This window comes from Oikopleura dioica, chromosome XSR (assembly GCF_907165135.1).
Source record: "Oikopleura dioica chromosome XSR, OKI2018_I68_1.0, whole genome shotgun sequence".
Taxonomy (NCBI): domain Eukaryota; kingdom Metazoa; phylum Chordata; class Appendicularia; order Copelata; family Oikopleuridae; genus Oikopleura; species Oikopleura dioica.
In genome coordinates this window covers 993208-1009050 of record NC_137294.1, presented here as the reverse complement: position 1 = coordinate 1009050, position 15843 = coordinate 993208, and the positions used below count along the sequence as shown (strand labels likewise).

Here is a 15843-nt window from a genome sequence, read left to right as displayed (position 1 = left end):
TCTGGAAAAAAAAGTAATAAGGTAAGTGCATAAAATGAATTCTTTTTTTACTGGTACGGTACACTAAACAAGGTTTGAGTTGATCAGGATTCAGAGAAGGCGATTTCTGAGCAAAAGAATGATTATTTTTGAGTTGGAAGGGCAGTTGTTCTTTTTCTTCAGTTTAGTTTTTTAATCAGCGGTAAGGTCTTCTCTTTCTCTAGTTTTGGAATTCTAGTACGGTCGGTATCGCCGTCGCTCGTCGCGCATTGGGCCGTCTCGTCGACCATCCTGAAGAACAGTTAGATTCTAGCGCCACCGAAAGCTGCGTAGAAATCCTGACTCAGGGTCTTTAAGGAGCTTTAGAGGTCTTCCGAACCCTGACTCAGCTTTTTCAGACAGGTTGCCGATCCTAGACAGAAAGGTCTTACTCTAATTGCTATGTCCATAAAGTCGCCAATCTGAAACTTGGAGTCTTGCAGGGAGAGATTCTCATCGCCAGACTTTCCTCCAGAGACAGTCTTTCCAATTTCCTTCACTCGATATCGGTTCATTCTCGTATCCTAAAGACGGTTATACTTCGAAAACGGGCGTCGATTTAGCTAACCTGGTAGACGATGGCAAAGTGGAATTCAGTTCCTCTCTTGCGCGTTTCTGGATTGACGCCGCGGACGAGATTGGTGATTTCCTTGAGCGTCGCGTCCATCCAGGTGTAGACTGAAGTATTTACGTTTGTTTAGGGTTATCGCTGGTAGGGTACCTTGCAGTTCATTGTCTGGAGTTTGATTACGCGAAAAGTCATCTGGCCGGTTGTGTCGTCCTAAGTACAAAGATTAAAATAAACAGAGCCAGCGAAAGTTGGAACTTCAAGAGTTGTTTTATCTTCAGAAGATACCTTTCGAGTGGAAAACTCGGAGCAGCATGGGGCAGGTCTTCTCTCTGTCGACTGGCTCGCTTCTCGACTCCTTCTTCGGCGAGACTTGGACCACATCGGACCTCATGCGCGAGTCGACACCCATCTGAATAAAGAAAAGGGTGAATACAGTGAAATACAGTCTAAGTAAAAAGAAAATTGATAAATAATATCTCTTAAACGCACTGAAAGAAAGAAAATTAGTTTTTATAAACATTTTTACAAAAAAATGACACATTTCCACTTTTTTCTGCATGAAAATGACAAATACAACAAAATTTTGAAATAGAATTTTCTAATATTCACAAAATTTTAATTCAATTACATTTTTTCCGAGGGAAAATACAGTAGTAAATTTAAAATGAAGAGTTTCTCTTTTAAAATCGAAAAATATCTCGAAAAAATAAAAAATCATGATTTTTCTTCTGAAATAAGTTTCTTCTGAGCATAATCTCTAAGTCGAAAAGGTTGAGATAGGTGTAGATTTCGTCTTTTTTAAGATTCTTGAGATTCGCTGGGAGCGGCTCTTGGAGTTTTGCCGATGCGTCATCGGGTGCGCGGCGGGGGCGAAGCGCCGCGCTCTTTTCTTTTTTCAAAAAGGATTTTCCTTTTCCCGATTTGGAAATCCGATTGTCGCCACTCCGCCCAACCTCTGGAGAAGAACCTGAAAGAAGAAAGAAAAAATGGCGACTTTTGATTTGGGATTCTACATTTAGACATAGCATAACTTTTCCTATGATTTGTCGAGGCGAAAAAAATAACATGAATTTTTGGAATTATAGACGAAGATTCCGGACTCGGAAACCTGAGTCAGGATTTGATAGTCAGGTATAGTATAGGCTATACTCCTGATTATCAAATCCTGACTCAGGTTTCAGAGTCCAGACTCTTCGTCTATAATACCAAAAAATCATGTTATTTTTTCGCCTCGACAAATTAACTCAAATAACTCAGTAAGTACCTCAACATAATCCCCTGTGGAGGCTTGAGAGGTCAAGTCCAGCAGCAGAATTATGTTAGGAATCCTATCGAAGAAATTCAAGGCTTCCTGGACGATTCAGCGAGCGGCTACGTCATGCCAAAGGAAGGTCAAATTGTAATTTAGGAAGCACTCTCTTCTGATCTTTGGAATGAGGACAGGTGGCGTCTTCTTCTAAAAAGGAGTGTTTTATCAATAAACTTACGATTTGAGCTTTGAGCCAGGCCAGCTGTGAGCATTTAGAAGAGCATGTAAAAGTAAGGAGCTTACTCGAGCAAGTCAAGCCGGATAATGTCTGCGGCGAATGGTGAGTCCTGATGCCTATCAGTAGATATTTACAAAACTCGAGGCCTCTTCCTGAACAAGGCGCGAAACGAATTCAACAGTTTTCAAGCCGGCGGAACATAATAACTTTATTCACAAAAATCTAGCGAAAAAATAAGTGTAGCGCGAAAAAATTTGCACGAGAAAATGTGAAATTTTTACACAGCGTCCAACATCCAAAAACTGCATGTTTTCTGCTTTGGTTGAATTTGGAGCTCTTCATTCTGAATTCAAATGAATTCGAAGCCTTTCGCGAATTCTGTATACGTCAACTGCGCCAACTGCGGGTTGTAGTGGCTCGTCGCACTGTAGTTCTTTTTTGGATGGGTAATCGAGACTCTCTGCTTTTGTTTTTTTAATTGCTTTTTTTCTTAAATTCGATCTTATTCCACATTTTGGATTAAAACGATCCTGTAGCCCTCAATCATTATACCAATCTAAATCAGAGTTGCAAATTTGTTGAGCGGAGTGAGCTGAGCTAACTGAGTGAGCTGAGCAGTCGCTCTGCTCAGCTCAGCTCAGTGATTTTTGAAAATGATCTGATCTGCTCAGACTATTTTCACTCAGCTCAGCTCAGCTCAAATATTTTCAAACACGATCTTTTCTACTACGCTCAGCTCAGCTCAGACAATTATCAATTAGCTCAGCTCAGCTGAATGATTTTAACACAATTTCTCTACAAAAAACACAGTAAAAAACAGCTCAGCTCTAATTAGGGTCCGCTCAGCTCAGCTCAACTACCTTAAAAAAAGGTCTGCTCAGCTCAGCTCAGTTACCACCGAAATAGGCCAGCTCAGCTCAGCTCAAAAAAATTTTTACTCTGCTCAGCTCAGCAAAAATAAACCAAAATTGGCAACTCTAATCTAAATCGCTAAATCAACTTCGATAATTAATACTGTAACTTGCATAGAGCTTCAAGCAAATAACGAGCAAGACGGGGTCCACGCATTACTACAAACTGTAATAGTGAAACACGTTCTTGATGAGTGAAACATGTATTTCCCAAACAGTTATCCCAAATTTCTGTATCTACTCGAAAAAAGTTTGGAAAATACAGTTCGAGCTAATCAATAATTTGGCTCGTACAGAAATTTTAAATGACGTTTTTGGGCCGAAATTAATGAAAATTTCCCTTTTTAATTTTTTTGGAATGGCGCGCTTCGCGCGCCATTCCCAAATTCTTCTCGATTTCTGTATATATTCGAAATTCCCTATTTTCAAATTTCTTAATTTCTAATCTACTACATATTTTCCTATTTTTTTTATATAATGGGCGCTGAGCGCCCAATTTTCAAATTCTGTACGAATTCGAAAATTCTAATTCAAATTAACTACTTTCTAATCCCTACTCTATTTTCCTATTTTCTATATATAATGGGCGCGGAGCGCCCAATTCCCAAATTCAACAAATTTGAGGCGTCATTATTTTGGTAGCTAGGGGCGGGGCGGGGGAGATTTTACCTACCGATCTTCTGATGAGACCTGTAGCCTTTTTACGGATTTTGCCGAAAACCCTGTATTATCTCGAAAACCTATATATAATATATGAAATTTTAAACGTCATTATTTTGGAAGCTAGGGGCGGGGCGGGGGAGATTTTACCTACCGACCTTCTGCTGAGACCTGTAACGTTTTTACGGATTTTCCCATAAACCCTGTATTTTCTCGAAATCCATATTCAATTTTTATTTGGCCTGAAGCAATTATCGCTTATAACCGGAAATCCCGTTTTACTCGAAGTGGATGATCCTTCGAATAGTCAATTATGGTGAATTTTCGAATTGGCTTGAGCTCTGAGTGCTCTTGATCGACTAAAAGGATGTCTTGGATTCCGTTGATTCCTTTTGCAATCAAAGTCTGCGCCCTTTTCAGCTAAAAAAACCTTCTTGTCAGACAATTAACCATCCCTGATCTTTCCATAGATCTTATTCCTTCTTTCAATGAAAAATTTCTCCTCTTCAAATCCATTTCTTCTCTTTCCATCTTCTGTCATATCGGAGTAAACAGTCGCTAAGGTCCTGTGTAGCCGAGCATCATCCAAGAATGGTAAAAGGGCGACTCCCGTCCGTTCGAATTTTTCCCTTTGAGATCGACGACGAACTCAGTTTGGTTGAAGTTAACGATTTATATGAAAGGCATCTCTGGAATTCAATTCCAAAAAAATTCAAAAAAAAAAATTTTTTTTTTCGAGGGTCGTGGGTTGATTTTTTTTTTCAAGTTCGAAAATTTTGGCTAATACATGTTTGGCTAATCAATAATTTGCCTCGAAGATAAACTAAAAATGACCTTTTTTGGGCCCAAATTAATGAAAAATTTCCTTCTTTTTTTCTAGTCTTTTATATTTTCCTATTTTCTTTATATAATGGGCGCGGAGCGCCCGGTTTACGAATCCTATATTCTGGAATTGGTTTTTGTATTGAAATTGGTGCTCAAACTCTGAGCTCTGAACTGAAGCTCTGCTTACAGTAGAAGAAGGTGAGCCGCTTGCCAAACTGGAGAGTCGTTAGACGAGTCGTAAAGACTTGGAAGCTCTGTACTCTTATTATTCATCCATGATTTGATTGCCGCAAGGTTGCTTGAGATTGCCGAATCCAAGTTGCCAAAATGCTTCACTCGTCTCTGATGACGAATGCAATTTTCTTTCTGCTGCTCCGTGAAGCTATCATCGAATCCACAAGCGGCGATTTCGTTTGGCTTGACGAGAATGTCTTGATTTTGTAAGACATGATTGAGTTCTGGCAGCGCGATGTTGTTTTGGTAAAGTAAAAACTCAATCTTGGCGAGAAGGAGGCCGAGACAGATACGATTCTGGTGGAGCAAAGATCGAGAAGCTCGCAGATATGTAGCCATGACAAGGAATTTGACGATTTTGTCCAGTCGCTCGGCCTTGTCAGTAGCTTCCGCAGGCCCATCAGCGATGGCGGAGTTGAAAATATCAAAGAAATTGAGGCTGAATTGGTAAAGCCTGTTGATATAATGTAGCGAGTCAAGTATAAAGAAAATGGACAAGCAGGCGGTTGAGAGAGGCTGATAAGTAGCAGATTCTCGCTCGATTTCGTTCATTACATCTTTTGTTTCGGAAGCCTTTTGAGCGATTACCTTAGCCTCCTTCTTGAGTGTTTTAAGAGCAGTGATGACCTTATCGTCGTTCAGGATTTTTCCTTTGACATCGTTGAGAGTCGAAAGAAGCTGTTGTTCGAGCTGGCGAGTTCGTAGCTGATATTCTTCTTGAAGCTTAAGCGTGTCATTTCTTTTGCGTCGACATCAGGCCTCTCAGCACGTAAAACGGAGCTCAAGCACTGGCTCATAAGCGAGCTTCGAGTGACGGCTTAGTTGACCATAGTGTCACGCGAGCAAAGAGACGCAGAGAATTCATGAGTCGTATCACGAGTTGCGAGGAAAATCTTGAAGTTTGGAGAAAGATCAATGTCTTGATCACCGATGGTAATCAAAACACGTCCACCAGATTTGCGAACTTAGCGGTTCAAAACCGGGTTCAGAATCGGATCATAGGATTCTGCATCGTGAACCAGGATAGGGTTTCCGAATCACATGAAGTTGACACGATCTTGTTGTCGGCATATTGCGTTTTGATGTAGCCAGTCGCTTGTCCGGATAAGAGTATATCGGTTGTATCGCTCCAACATGATCGCATTTTCAATACAAAGATCATCAACTGGCAAGCTTATCCACGGTTGAGAGATATTCTGACTGTGACAGAGTCTCGCGGAATGTGATCTCAGCTTCCAGAGGACGGTCTTCCCTAGCACTTTCAAGGTTGGCTCGCATTTCTTGGTCAAAGTAAGCAGCGTAAGATTCGAAAGCGGTGGAGAGAAGACAATCTCCCGGAAGAGTGGACATCTGAGCCTGGAAGTTAGTTGATGACTCTTGCCAACGCTCACGCTCGGAACCAAGATTCGCGAGAAGACCTTCGGATCGATTGACCTTTGATTCGACATTTTGCATCTCAGCCTTGATCGCTTCTGCTTTCGCGATTAAGGATATAGCCTATGAAATTGAACTTTCATAGCGCCTAAATGCGACGTCGAATCATTTTATTTCAAAGACAATCCTATCTCAAAATGTACGCAGAACTCGATTCTAGTACTTGTTTAAAAATTTTCATTAGAATTTTTCTCTTTAGAGCGTTTTAAAATCTTACGATCGCGATTTCTCGAAATATTTACATTAAATCGCTAAAAATAAACCAATAACTGCATTGACAAAATGCTAAACTAGAATATTGTGGCTGAAGAATTCTCAAACTGGGCCAAATTTTGATTCTAGTGTTTTCCTCTTTCTTGCTCCTGTTTTTCTTCCATGCGCGCTTTTTTCGGTCCAACCAATCAGAGCGCACTTTCAAACGCGCAGACTCTCTCGGGAAAGAGGAATCGAGAGATTGAGCACCCAGCGCAGCGCTTTTTACACTATTCGCGCGCTGAGGAAGCCTCATGGAAATGACTCTAAAGTCGGTTTTTGTCGGGATAAGAGAAAACCGAAGCCACAATATTGTAGATAAGGGTCTAGATTACTTTTCTATCAAAAAAACTCGACCGATTTAATGTAAAGATTTCGAGAAATCGCGATCGTAAGATTTCAAAACGCTCTAAAGGGAAAAATTCTAATGAAAATTTTTAAACAAGTACCAGAATCGAGTTCTTCATACATTTTTAGATAAGATTATTTTTGAAATAAGATGATCCGACGTCGCATTTAGGCGCTATAAAAGTTCAATTTCATAGGCTATATCCTTAAGGCAGCGAATTCTTTCTTGTACTCCTCGATCTTTGTGAGAAGTTCAGCGATGAGCGCTCACATATCCGCTGACTCTTTTTTACTTTGCTCGGTCTCGTTCATGAGCGATTTCAGTTCTTGACGCAATGGATCGACTTTCTTCAACATGTCCGAGTAGTTAACGTGTGTGGATGCCCACTTGACGAGAGGTCCACAAGCTTTGGATGCCTTGTTGATTTTTTCGAAGCTGTACTCAGGATTATTGAGGAAGTTTGATTGCAAAGTCTTTCTCGTCTTGTCTGGAAACAGCTCAGAGTCAAAATTGACAATACTGCCAATGAATCCGTCTTTGACGATAGTTTTACGAATTTGGGGCCATTCAGAAGATGCTTCACCAAGAAATGCCAAGATTGTCGGACTCAGTGATGTATTGATGGTAGTGCCTGAACCGACGATTAGACATCTTATTAACAAAGGCATCCCACAAAATCGCGTTTTTCATTCGACCGATACTTTTCATGTAATAAAGCGCGTATATTAAGGCCAAAAATGCACTTTAAATATCCTCTTTAATATAAATGATAATTATAATTTAGATAAAATGCAAAAAAAAAAATTTTTTTTTCGAGGGTCGTGGGTTGATTTTTTTTTTCACGCGCGAAAATTTTGGCTATTACATGTTTGGCTTATCAATAATTTTCAAAATTTTTAGCACGTTTTTAACGCCCAAATTCCAATTTTAGCCCCTTTTAATTTCATAAGTTCTGAAAAAAAATTTTGGGTTCCCCGATGCTGATTTGCGTTCAATCCCTACCTACACGGAATTGTGGTGTTTGTCTAGACCAGTTGGTATTGGAGACATTTCCGGTGTCGAAAGAATTCTTCCAGGGATGAAAAAAGCAGCTCGAGCACTAAAAAAGAAATTGAACACATTCGTGTCATCTTCTCTTACCTCAGTGGCCGGGTTGGTTCGATCTCCATACCAGCTTTAGCCAAGTGGGAAGACTTACGCAGTTGCTACGGCCATTTTCAGCAGATCGGTAGGCGAACGACTTTGATGGACGGTCTCGACAATGCGCTTTAGGGTTTCCCTTAGATAAGATCATTAAAATATCAGCTTGAAATACTATTGTTCTATTAAATTTGATCTTTTTCCTGAAATGCGTCGCAAATCGATCATACAACTTGAGTGTTTTCGGCAACAATCGACTGAGAATCGCTAGTCTCTCAATCACGTAACAATCCATATCTTCAAATCGAGGACATGATCTTGGCGTTATCTTCTCAAGAATCGGCTTCAATTCGCTGTGGATGGAATCCATCGTTATCTCGGTCGCTTTCTTCCCCATTGTTTTTTCAAGAAAGAATTCTTAGCACAGCCAGAGTTGCAAATTTGGCTTTATTTTTGCTGAGCTGAGCTGAGCTGCCCTGAGTGAGAAATTCTCTGAGCTGAGCTGAGCTGAGCTGGCCTATTTCGGAGCTCACTCAGCTGAGCTGAGCTGAGCTGGCCATTTTCAGAGGTCATTGAGCTGAGCTGAGCTGAGCAGACCTTTTCTTAAGGTAGTTGAGCTGAGCTGAGCTGAGCAGACCCCAATTAGAGCTGAGCTGAGCTGAGTGAGCTGGGTTGAGCTGTTTTTTTACTGTTTTTAGTAGTAAAATTGTGTTAAAATCATTGAGCTGAGCTGAGCTGAGCTGAATGATACTTTTCTGAGCTGAGCTGAGCTGAGCAGAACAGATCATTTTCGAGAATAATTGAGCTGAGCTGAGCTGAGCTGAGCTGAGTGATAATTGTATGAGCTGAGCTGAGCTGAGCAGATAAATTCATTTTCGAAAATCAGTGAGCTGAGCTGAGCTGAGCGACTGCTTAGCTCACTCAGCCAGCTCAGCTCACTCAGCTCAGCAAATTTGCAACTCTGAGCACAGCTCGGCACTTTTTATCAGCTCTTCATCCTTTTTCTTTTCTTTCAGCTTCGTCATGTTTTTAAAGTGCGGAGAAGATGTCTTCTCTGAGCTTTTTGATGTTGCAGCAGTGGGACATGACACGCATAGCTTCAATTCTGAGCGGAGTCAGGGAATTTTCATAGCTATGCTCGTTCTTGATCATTCACTTTTTGTAACAGTGCCGGTTTATATATTTTTCATCGGCGGACATGATCTTAAACGTTTCGACAAGGAAGGTATGGCATTCAGCAGTAGGCTCAGGACTGTAAGCAAATACAGGAGGGTCCAGGCCGAGGCAAAAGGCAGAACCGTTCAAAATGCCAATCTGGATTGGAATTGCCTTGAAGTTCATGTTTCCAAGTTTTCCTTTTGACGGAAACTGGAAAGGTGGAATTTCAAGAATAGTTTTATATTTGCCGACGATTTTAAGAATGATTTCAGAAGTGTCTTTTCCGGCTTCTTTAGCGATTCGCTGGAGAGTCTTCTGCGAGAAATCACGGACAATTTCGAAAGGAGAAATGATATCATTAACCATCGCCTTCAGAAGCGATTCTCTGACCAACTTTATATCTTGAGGGTTGATGTTTTTCGAATTGTCAAGAAAAACGCGCTGGATGAGTTTCCAAAGAGTAGCATGCGTCAGCTCGACGGCTGAAAAAGAAACTTCGTTTTCCAAAATGTACAAAAGCGCATTGTACCGCGATTCACATGCGTGAGTGACCAACTCAAAATCGTTTGTAGAATGGTAAGCTGTGCTCGTAGACCCATGTCAGGGGAAGTACTCGAGAAGCTTTTCAATGGCGTTTCTAGCAGCGGACTTGATGTACCAGCTACGCTCGTAGCAGACTTGGTGGAGCTCGCGGGCGATGAGGACGAAAAATAGGAGCTTGGTGACTTTGACTCCATTTTCAAGCAGCAAAGTAGTAGTTTCATAAGCAACTTTTACTAAACACAGCTGAGGAAATGACATCGATGTTACACTCCTGGAGCTCAAATGTATTCACGATCGCTTCGACAATGTAGACCATCTTGCTGTTCTGATAATTCATCAACGGAAGCTCACTCATTGGAGATACGTAAAAACCGCAATTAACAATGACTAAGTGGCGGATCAACGTCTCAATGTGGAATCGAGCTACATCGGAGATCGAAGAATCTTCAAACTGAAGAGTCTTCAGTGAAGACTGTAAATTAATTTTTCAAGAGGAATTTCCATCTTGACATCGTTGAACTCCATCACCATGATTTGCGAAAAGGCCTTGTTGAACTCTACCCATTCCAATTGAGGGGCTTCTCACAACGAGCTCCTGCTCTCACCACCGAATTTTCCGAGAATTCAGAATGCTGCTGTGCAACAGTTTTCCCTCTCCTTGCTTGATCGAATGATATCATCGCGATTGATGATGTCCCACAGTGCTCGCATCATTTGAGGCCGAACAGGTCGAATCTTCTCTTGCAAGAAGTCTGGTTGGAGATTGTCGACGAAGAGCTCCAATCCGCGACCATTGTATATAATAAATAGGAAAATATTAATTGGTTAGAAAAATACGAAATTTAAATTAGAATCGTTCAGATTGGTACAGAATTTAAAATTGGTCGCTCCGCGACCATTATATATCATAAATAGGAAAATATATTGTTTATTAGAAAAATTGAAATTTATAAATAGGGAATTTCGAGTTAATGTATGAAATCTGGAATGAATAGTATAATAAAAAGCTTTTGCTCTCCAAGTCCGTTTTTCCATCTTCTGTCAAATTGGAACTAACAGTCGCTAAGGTTTTCAGTAGCCGAGCATCATCCAAGAATGGTGGAAGGGTGACTCCCGTCCATTCGAATTTTTCCCGTTGAGATCGACGACGAAATTGGTTGGGTAGAAGTCAAAGATTTGTTAGAGAAGCATCTTTGGCATTCCAATAAAAAAAAAAAAAAATTTTTCCGGGGGTCGTGGGTTGATTTTTTCAATGTCGAGAATTTTGGCTATTACATGTTTGGCTAATCAATAGTTTTGCTCGTACAGATAAATTAAATGACGTTTTTGGGCCCAAATTAATGAAAATTCCCTTTTTAATTTTTTTTTGAATGGCCAAACATGACACGCAAAAGATATTACTGCCATAATTCCAGTACATGGCATAGATAGATAATGATCAATTTCAAATTATAAATTTGAGTATAATATAATATAAAATACATTCGGGCAAATACAGGGGTTTCCGGAAAATCAGTAAAAAGACAATAGGTGTCATCAAAAGGTCGGTAGGTAAAATCTCCCCCGCCCCACCCCTAGCTTCCAAAATAATGACATTATAAATTTCGCATATTATATAGGTTTTCGGACAAATACAGGGGTTTCTGGAAAATCAGTAAAAACCCTATAGGTCTCATCAGAAGGTCGGTAGGTAAAATCTCCCCCGCCCCGCCCCTAGCTACCGAAATAATGACCCCTCAAATTTGTTGAATTTGGGAATTGGGCGCTCCGCGCCCATTATATATAGAAAATAGGAAAATAGAGTAGGGATTAGAAAGTAGTTAATTTGAATTAGAATTTTCGAATTCGTACAGAATTTGGAAATTGGGCGCTCCGCGCCCATTATATAAAAAAAATAGGAAAATATATTGTAGATAAGAAAATAGAAATTTGTAAAAAAGGGGGATTTCGAGTAAAAACAGGATATCTGGATCGATTTGGAATGGGCCGCTGCGCGGCCCATTCAAAAAAAAATTAAATTCGGGCGAAAAATCGAGTTTAAAATTTTCGAAAACATTGATTAGCCAAACATGTATTTACTCGAAAATTGATTTTTTGTTTGGTTAGTACATGTTTGGAAAATACATAAATTTTTTATAACGGTTTGGGTAATACATGTTTCATTAATCAAGAACGTGTTTCATTATTACAGTTTTCAGTTATGCGGGGACCCCGCAAGACGGCGCTGGTGACTCCCATTCCGCTAAAAGTGAAATTTAAATTTCCAGAATGGGAAAATCCTTCGCCTGCATGAGAAGCAACAACACTTTTCCCGGGGCTCGGCTTCTGTTCAATTCCGCTGCCCAGCAGTTTATAAATATTTTCTAATTTTAGATAACCGTCAAAGAGTCTAAGCTAGTGCCGAGCCGCCGCCTTGTAAGGAGTCGTTTGTTGTTTCTTCTTCTGCCATTTGCGCTCTTGTCAATAATGCTCTTCGAGTTGTAATTTTCTGTTTGGCAATAATAAAATGACCTTCCACCAAAAAGAAAAACTCATTTCAAAAAGTGCTTTTCTGCCAGATCGACGCGCCGATCATCTAAAAGCCCTTTCGAAAGCAATCATTTCGAATCACGTTTTTCAATAATCTTTTCATTCTTTGAACAGCTCTTTCAAAGGGCCAAGGAGCGAGAAAATAATTTCAATATAATTTTAGCCATAAATTTTAATCGGAGCAGAAATCTCTTATATCGAAGAGCGGACTCATTTTTTTAGTAGCCGCTGTGCGGCTTTTCATTAAAGATCGTTCCAGACCCTGATACAGGGATTGCTACACAGGTTACCTGGGCTCGGCAACCTGAGTAGAAAACCTGAGTCAGGCTCAGGAAGAGCTAAAATGAAAAGCCGCGTAGCGGCTTTTTTTAAAAAAGAAGCCGCAAAGTGGCGTCGCCAGGTTTATTTGCGAAGCCGCTTTAAAAAAGCCGCTACGCCAGAGCCTGACTCAGGTTTTCTACTTAGGTTGCCGAGCCCTGGCTAAAGCTAGAATCGAGGGGCCCCTATTGAAAAAATGAAAAGATGCGCGTTCTCTAAAAAAAGAACGCAGCTCACCCGAGTGATGTACGAGTGTTGTCCGGGAACACGCTAATGGATTAGAGCCGACTCATCAAGTTCACGTTGTGATGCTCCGAAATGCTAAGCCAATTACTCAAGTATCATCTTGGGCTTCGCTTTTGAAAGGAACGCGTGCTTTCTGTGTTTTCTCCATTAAAAACTCCGCTCGTACATGCGTTTCTGCGTGTTATGATTAAAGTGAGCCTAGCGCCAATTTGCTAATTAATTAAGTCTTTTGAGTGGATAATAACACGTCTAAATGTCGACTTTATTGCTTGTTTCGCCACATTTTAAAGTTCCAGGATTATGTCTCGACCTGTCAGAAATAATTGAACTATTAAATTAATTAATTGCTGATTTATGTAAACTTTTAAATGAAAATTCTTAATTGGAAAAAGAAAAGTGAATTCTCACGAATCTGGTTGAGCTCATAGACGGGCGACATTTGAAGTGAGGGCGCAAGGATGAAAGAGGGCCAGCCCTGGACTGGTTTTGTTATCACCTTTTGCTTATTTTACTGCATCTCACAGTGTTCTTTTTTTAGCGGTCACGAGGAGGAGAACTGGATTTGCTTAGCTTGTGGGGATTGCTTCTGCGGCAGGATCGGTTCAACTTTAAAGTAATGAAAAAACAACTACAGGAGAAGGGAGAGAGAGGGAGGCGTAGAGAGGGGTTATCGTTCGAGCCATCCAATATCTCTAGAATCTGGGCCAGTGGTTAGGGTTAGGGTCTGGGAACTCTTAAGGGGGTATTGGGAGGCGAAGCCCCTGCATTAGGCCTTACGTGAGGGGGTTCCGGGGGTTAGGGTTAGGGGCAGCTCGAATGATAACCCCCTACTACCGAGGAAGAACCGCGTACAGATTCATCAACCGCCACATGGTGGACCACTCAATGGAGAAATACCATCTAGTGGCTTTGGAAGGGCTCTTTATTCACTCTTTTTTTTCTGGACAGACATGTGCAGGAGGGCGAGAATTTGGCGAATATGCTTGTTAATCCTTGTTAGCGGGCTCTTGACTTTTTAATGAAAATTTACCGCCGGCGCACTTATGCACTGCAATAGATTGCGTAAATCGAGGAGTGCGGCGATAATAGGCCACTTTGGGGAAATCAAAGGGCCACTTTCGATCACGTAACGCATTTAGATCTTGTAGACTCGGACGTCGTATTGTCGATATCTGACAAAATAGAAGTTATCTTGTCAGAAACGCGCACGTTACGATCGCAAATCTAGCACGTGGCAATACTCTCCGCTAAGAAGAACAGATTTTTCAGTTGAATAATATTTGGCGGAATTATGAACGCGTTTGTTTTTCTTGAGCCCGCGAAACATAATCCAATATTAAGGGCTATGAAAACAGCTCATTCATTTCTAAATTAGAGGCAGCCCGAATCGCTGCGCCTATATTAGATTTTGAGGGCTTGATTTGATTTGCCATTCCTTGGGCTTTGAAAGTTCGAAGATCCAAAAAGCGCGTCAAATTCGATTCGATCGCGTATATGTAGTCGCGGTGTCTAAACGCTAAATAAAGAAGTTCCTCGTCATGAATATCAGCCCGTTCAGTCATTATCTGATTTGTCGTTCTGGTGCTACGTTTGCGACGAATACGCACGGGCTTTAGCGCTTATTTTCATCAATTCACTAAATCGCTCAATTCGCGCCGCTAAAGCCCAGCGAACAGATCATTCACACGAATCCAATCCTCCATCCTCTCTACAGAGACGCCCACAAGGCAGTAGTTTTAAATCAAGCCCACGGAGACCCCGTTCATCCATTTCTTCTTTCTATGGATATCCTCTCGCTAACCTGTGTAGAAAACCTGAGTCAGGGTCATGAAAGATGGCTTTTTTAATCGTTCACTTTCAAAATCCTAACTCAGGTTTTTACACAGGTTGCTGAGCGAAATAAATTGAATGAAAAGAGGCACCACAGTCTGGGCTTGGCAAACTGTGTAGAAAACCTGAGTCAGGGTCTGAAAGAGCAGAAATGAAAAGCCGCGTAGCGGCTTTTTTATAAACAGAGCCGCAAAGCGGCTTCGCTAGAATTTTTTTATAGATTGTAATGTTAATATTCGCGACTACGCGGCTTTTCATTTCAGCTCTTTCGGACCCTGACTCAGGGGTCCTACACAGTTTGCCGAGCCCAGACTGTGGTGCCTCTTTTCATTCAATTTCTTTCGCTCAGCAACCTGTGTAAAAACCTGAGTCAGGATTTTGAAAGTGAACGATTAAAAAAGCCAATCTTTCCTGACCCTGACTCAGGTTTTCTATACAGGTTGTTTAGTCCAGACCACAGTTCTATCATTCTAGATCCAATAATTATAAATAGTTGTTATTGAACTACGTGAAATAGGGAAAGTTTGGCGATTATCCACCAGGCACGAACGAATCAGATCAATAAAAGAAACATGCTCACTCTTTCGCGACTACTTGGTTATAAATATGTTAGCTCTGGAATCATAATAAAAAAGAATAATACAGAATGTCTTTGAGTGGATCAGCGCGTTCTGTCGTGGTGCCACTTGTTGCTTGGGGAAAATAAATTAGCGCCCGAGAATGGTAACTAACCAGCGTTCACGTTGGGCGGTTTCGAATTTACAAAACCGTGTCAAAACACGTATTACAGTTGCTTTTGCCGGAAAGAATGCGAAAAGCCTCTCTTGGCGTTTTCTACGAATTTCATTAGCCGCAGCTCTAAACTCACTGCTTGCTTGCTTACTGACACTTTGTATACAGGCGATAATTACAGGCGCATATTCGTAGACTACTCCATGTTTATGCAGAAAACAGAACCCGCAACTACTGTAGTTACTGAATCAAAAGCGAATAAACCTGCATCCTGCAACTGGGCTCGGCAACCTGAGTCAGGGTCTGAAAGAACTGAAGTAAAAGCCGCTACGCGGCTTTTTTAAAAACGAAGCCGCAGCGCGGCTTCGCCTGAAGATTTAGTAGATTAAAACGGTAATATTAGCGAAGCCGCTTCGCGGCTTTGTTTTTAAAAAAGCCGCTACGCGGCTTTTCATTTCAGTTCTTTCAGACCCTGATTCAGGCTTTTAACAAAGGTTGCCGGGCCCAGTCCTGCAATAAACGGAAAGAGAGAGACAAGCAAAAGATTAAAGTTTTGAAAAAACAATAATCTGGATTTTAAATTGGGGTGAGAAAATTGATTTTATT

The 15843-nt window shown here is 41.0% G+C and overlaps 2 protein-coding genes across 2 annotated transcripts; one reads left to right on the top strand and one right to left on the bottom strand.

Moving 5' to 3' along the window:
- Positions 1-26: 26 nt before the first annotated feature.
- On the bottom strand, positions 27-1031 carry LOC145710663 (histone deacetylase complex subunit SAP18-like). The gene is made up of 5 exons (XM_081788459.1): positions 875-1031; positions 740-799; positions 587-696; positions 411-542; positions 27-270 (listed from the first exon to the last, which is right to left on the bottom strand). Exons 1-5 carry the CDS (start codon positions 996-998, stop codon positions 214-216), a joined length of 483 nt encoding a protein of 160 aa, XP_081644585.1. The 5' UTR covers positions 999-1031; the 3' UTR covers positions 27-213.
- A 391-nt stretch (positions 1032-1422) lies between these two features.
- On the top strand, positions 1423-15170 carry LOC145707647 (histone deacetylase 6-like). The gene is made up of 8 exons (XM_081785205.1): positions 1423-1589; positions 1928-1977; positions 2097-2178; positions 13214-13261; positions 13521-13578; positions 14225-14278; positions 14352-14402; positions 15023-15170. Exons 1-8 carry the CDS (start codon positions 1576-1578, stop codon positions 15068-15070), a joined length of 405 nt encoding a protein of 134 aa, XP_081641331.1. The 5' UTR covers positions 1423-1575; the 3' UTR covers positions 15071-15170.
- The last annotated feature ends 673 nt before the right edge of the window (positions 15171-15843 follow it).

Excerpts from the sequence above, each read along its gene's own strand:
- LOC145710663 (XM_081788459.1), bottom strand. The coding sequence starts at position 998 with ATGGGTGTCGACTCGCGCATGAGGTCCGATGTGGTCCAAGTCTCGCCG. Across the intron at positions 543-586 it reads ACTTTGCCATCGTCTACCAG|GATACGAGAATGAACCGATA; the intron begins GTTAGCTAAATC and ends AACCGTCTTTAG. Across the intron at positions 271-410 it reads TTATGGACATAGCAATTAGA|GATGGTCGACGAGACGGCCC; the intron begins GTAAGACCTTTC and ends ACTGTTCTTCAG.
- LOC145707647 (XM_081785205.1), top strand. Across the intron at positions 13,262-13,520 it reads TTAGCTTGTGGGGATTGCTT|CGCGTACAGATTCATCAACC; the intron begins CTGCGGCAGGAT and ends CCGAGGAAGAAC. Across the intron at positions 13,579-14,224 it reads CAATGGAGAAATACCATCTA|CCCGTTCAGTCATTATCTGA; the intron begins GTGGCTTTGGAA and ends CATGAATATCAG.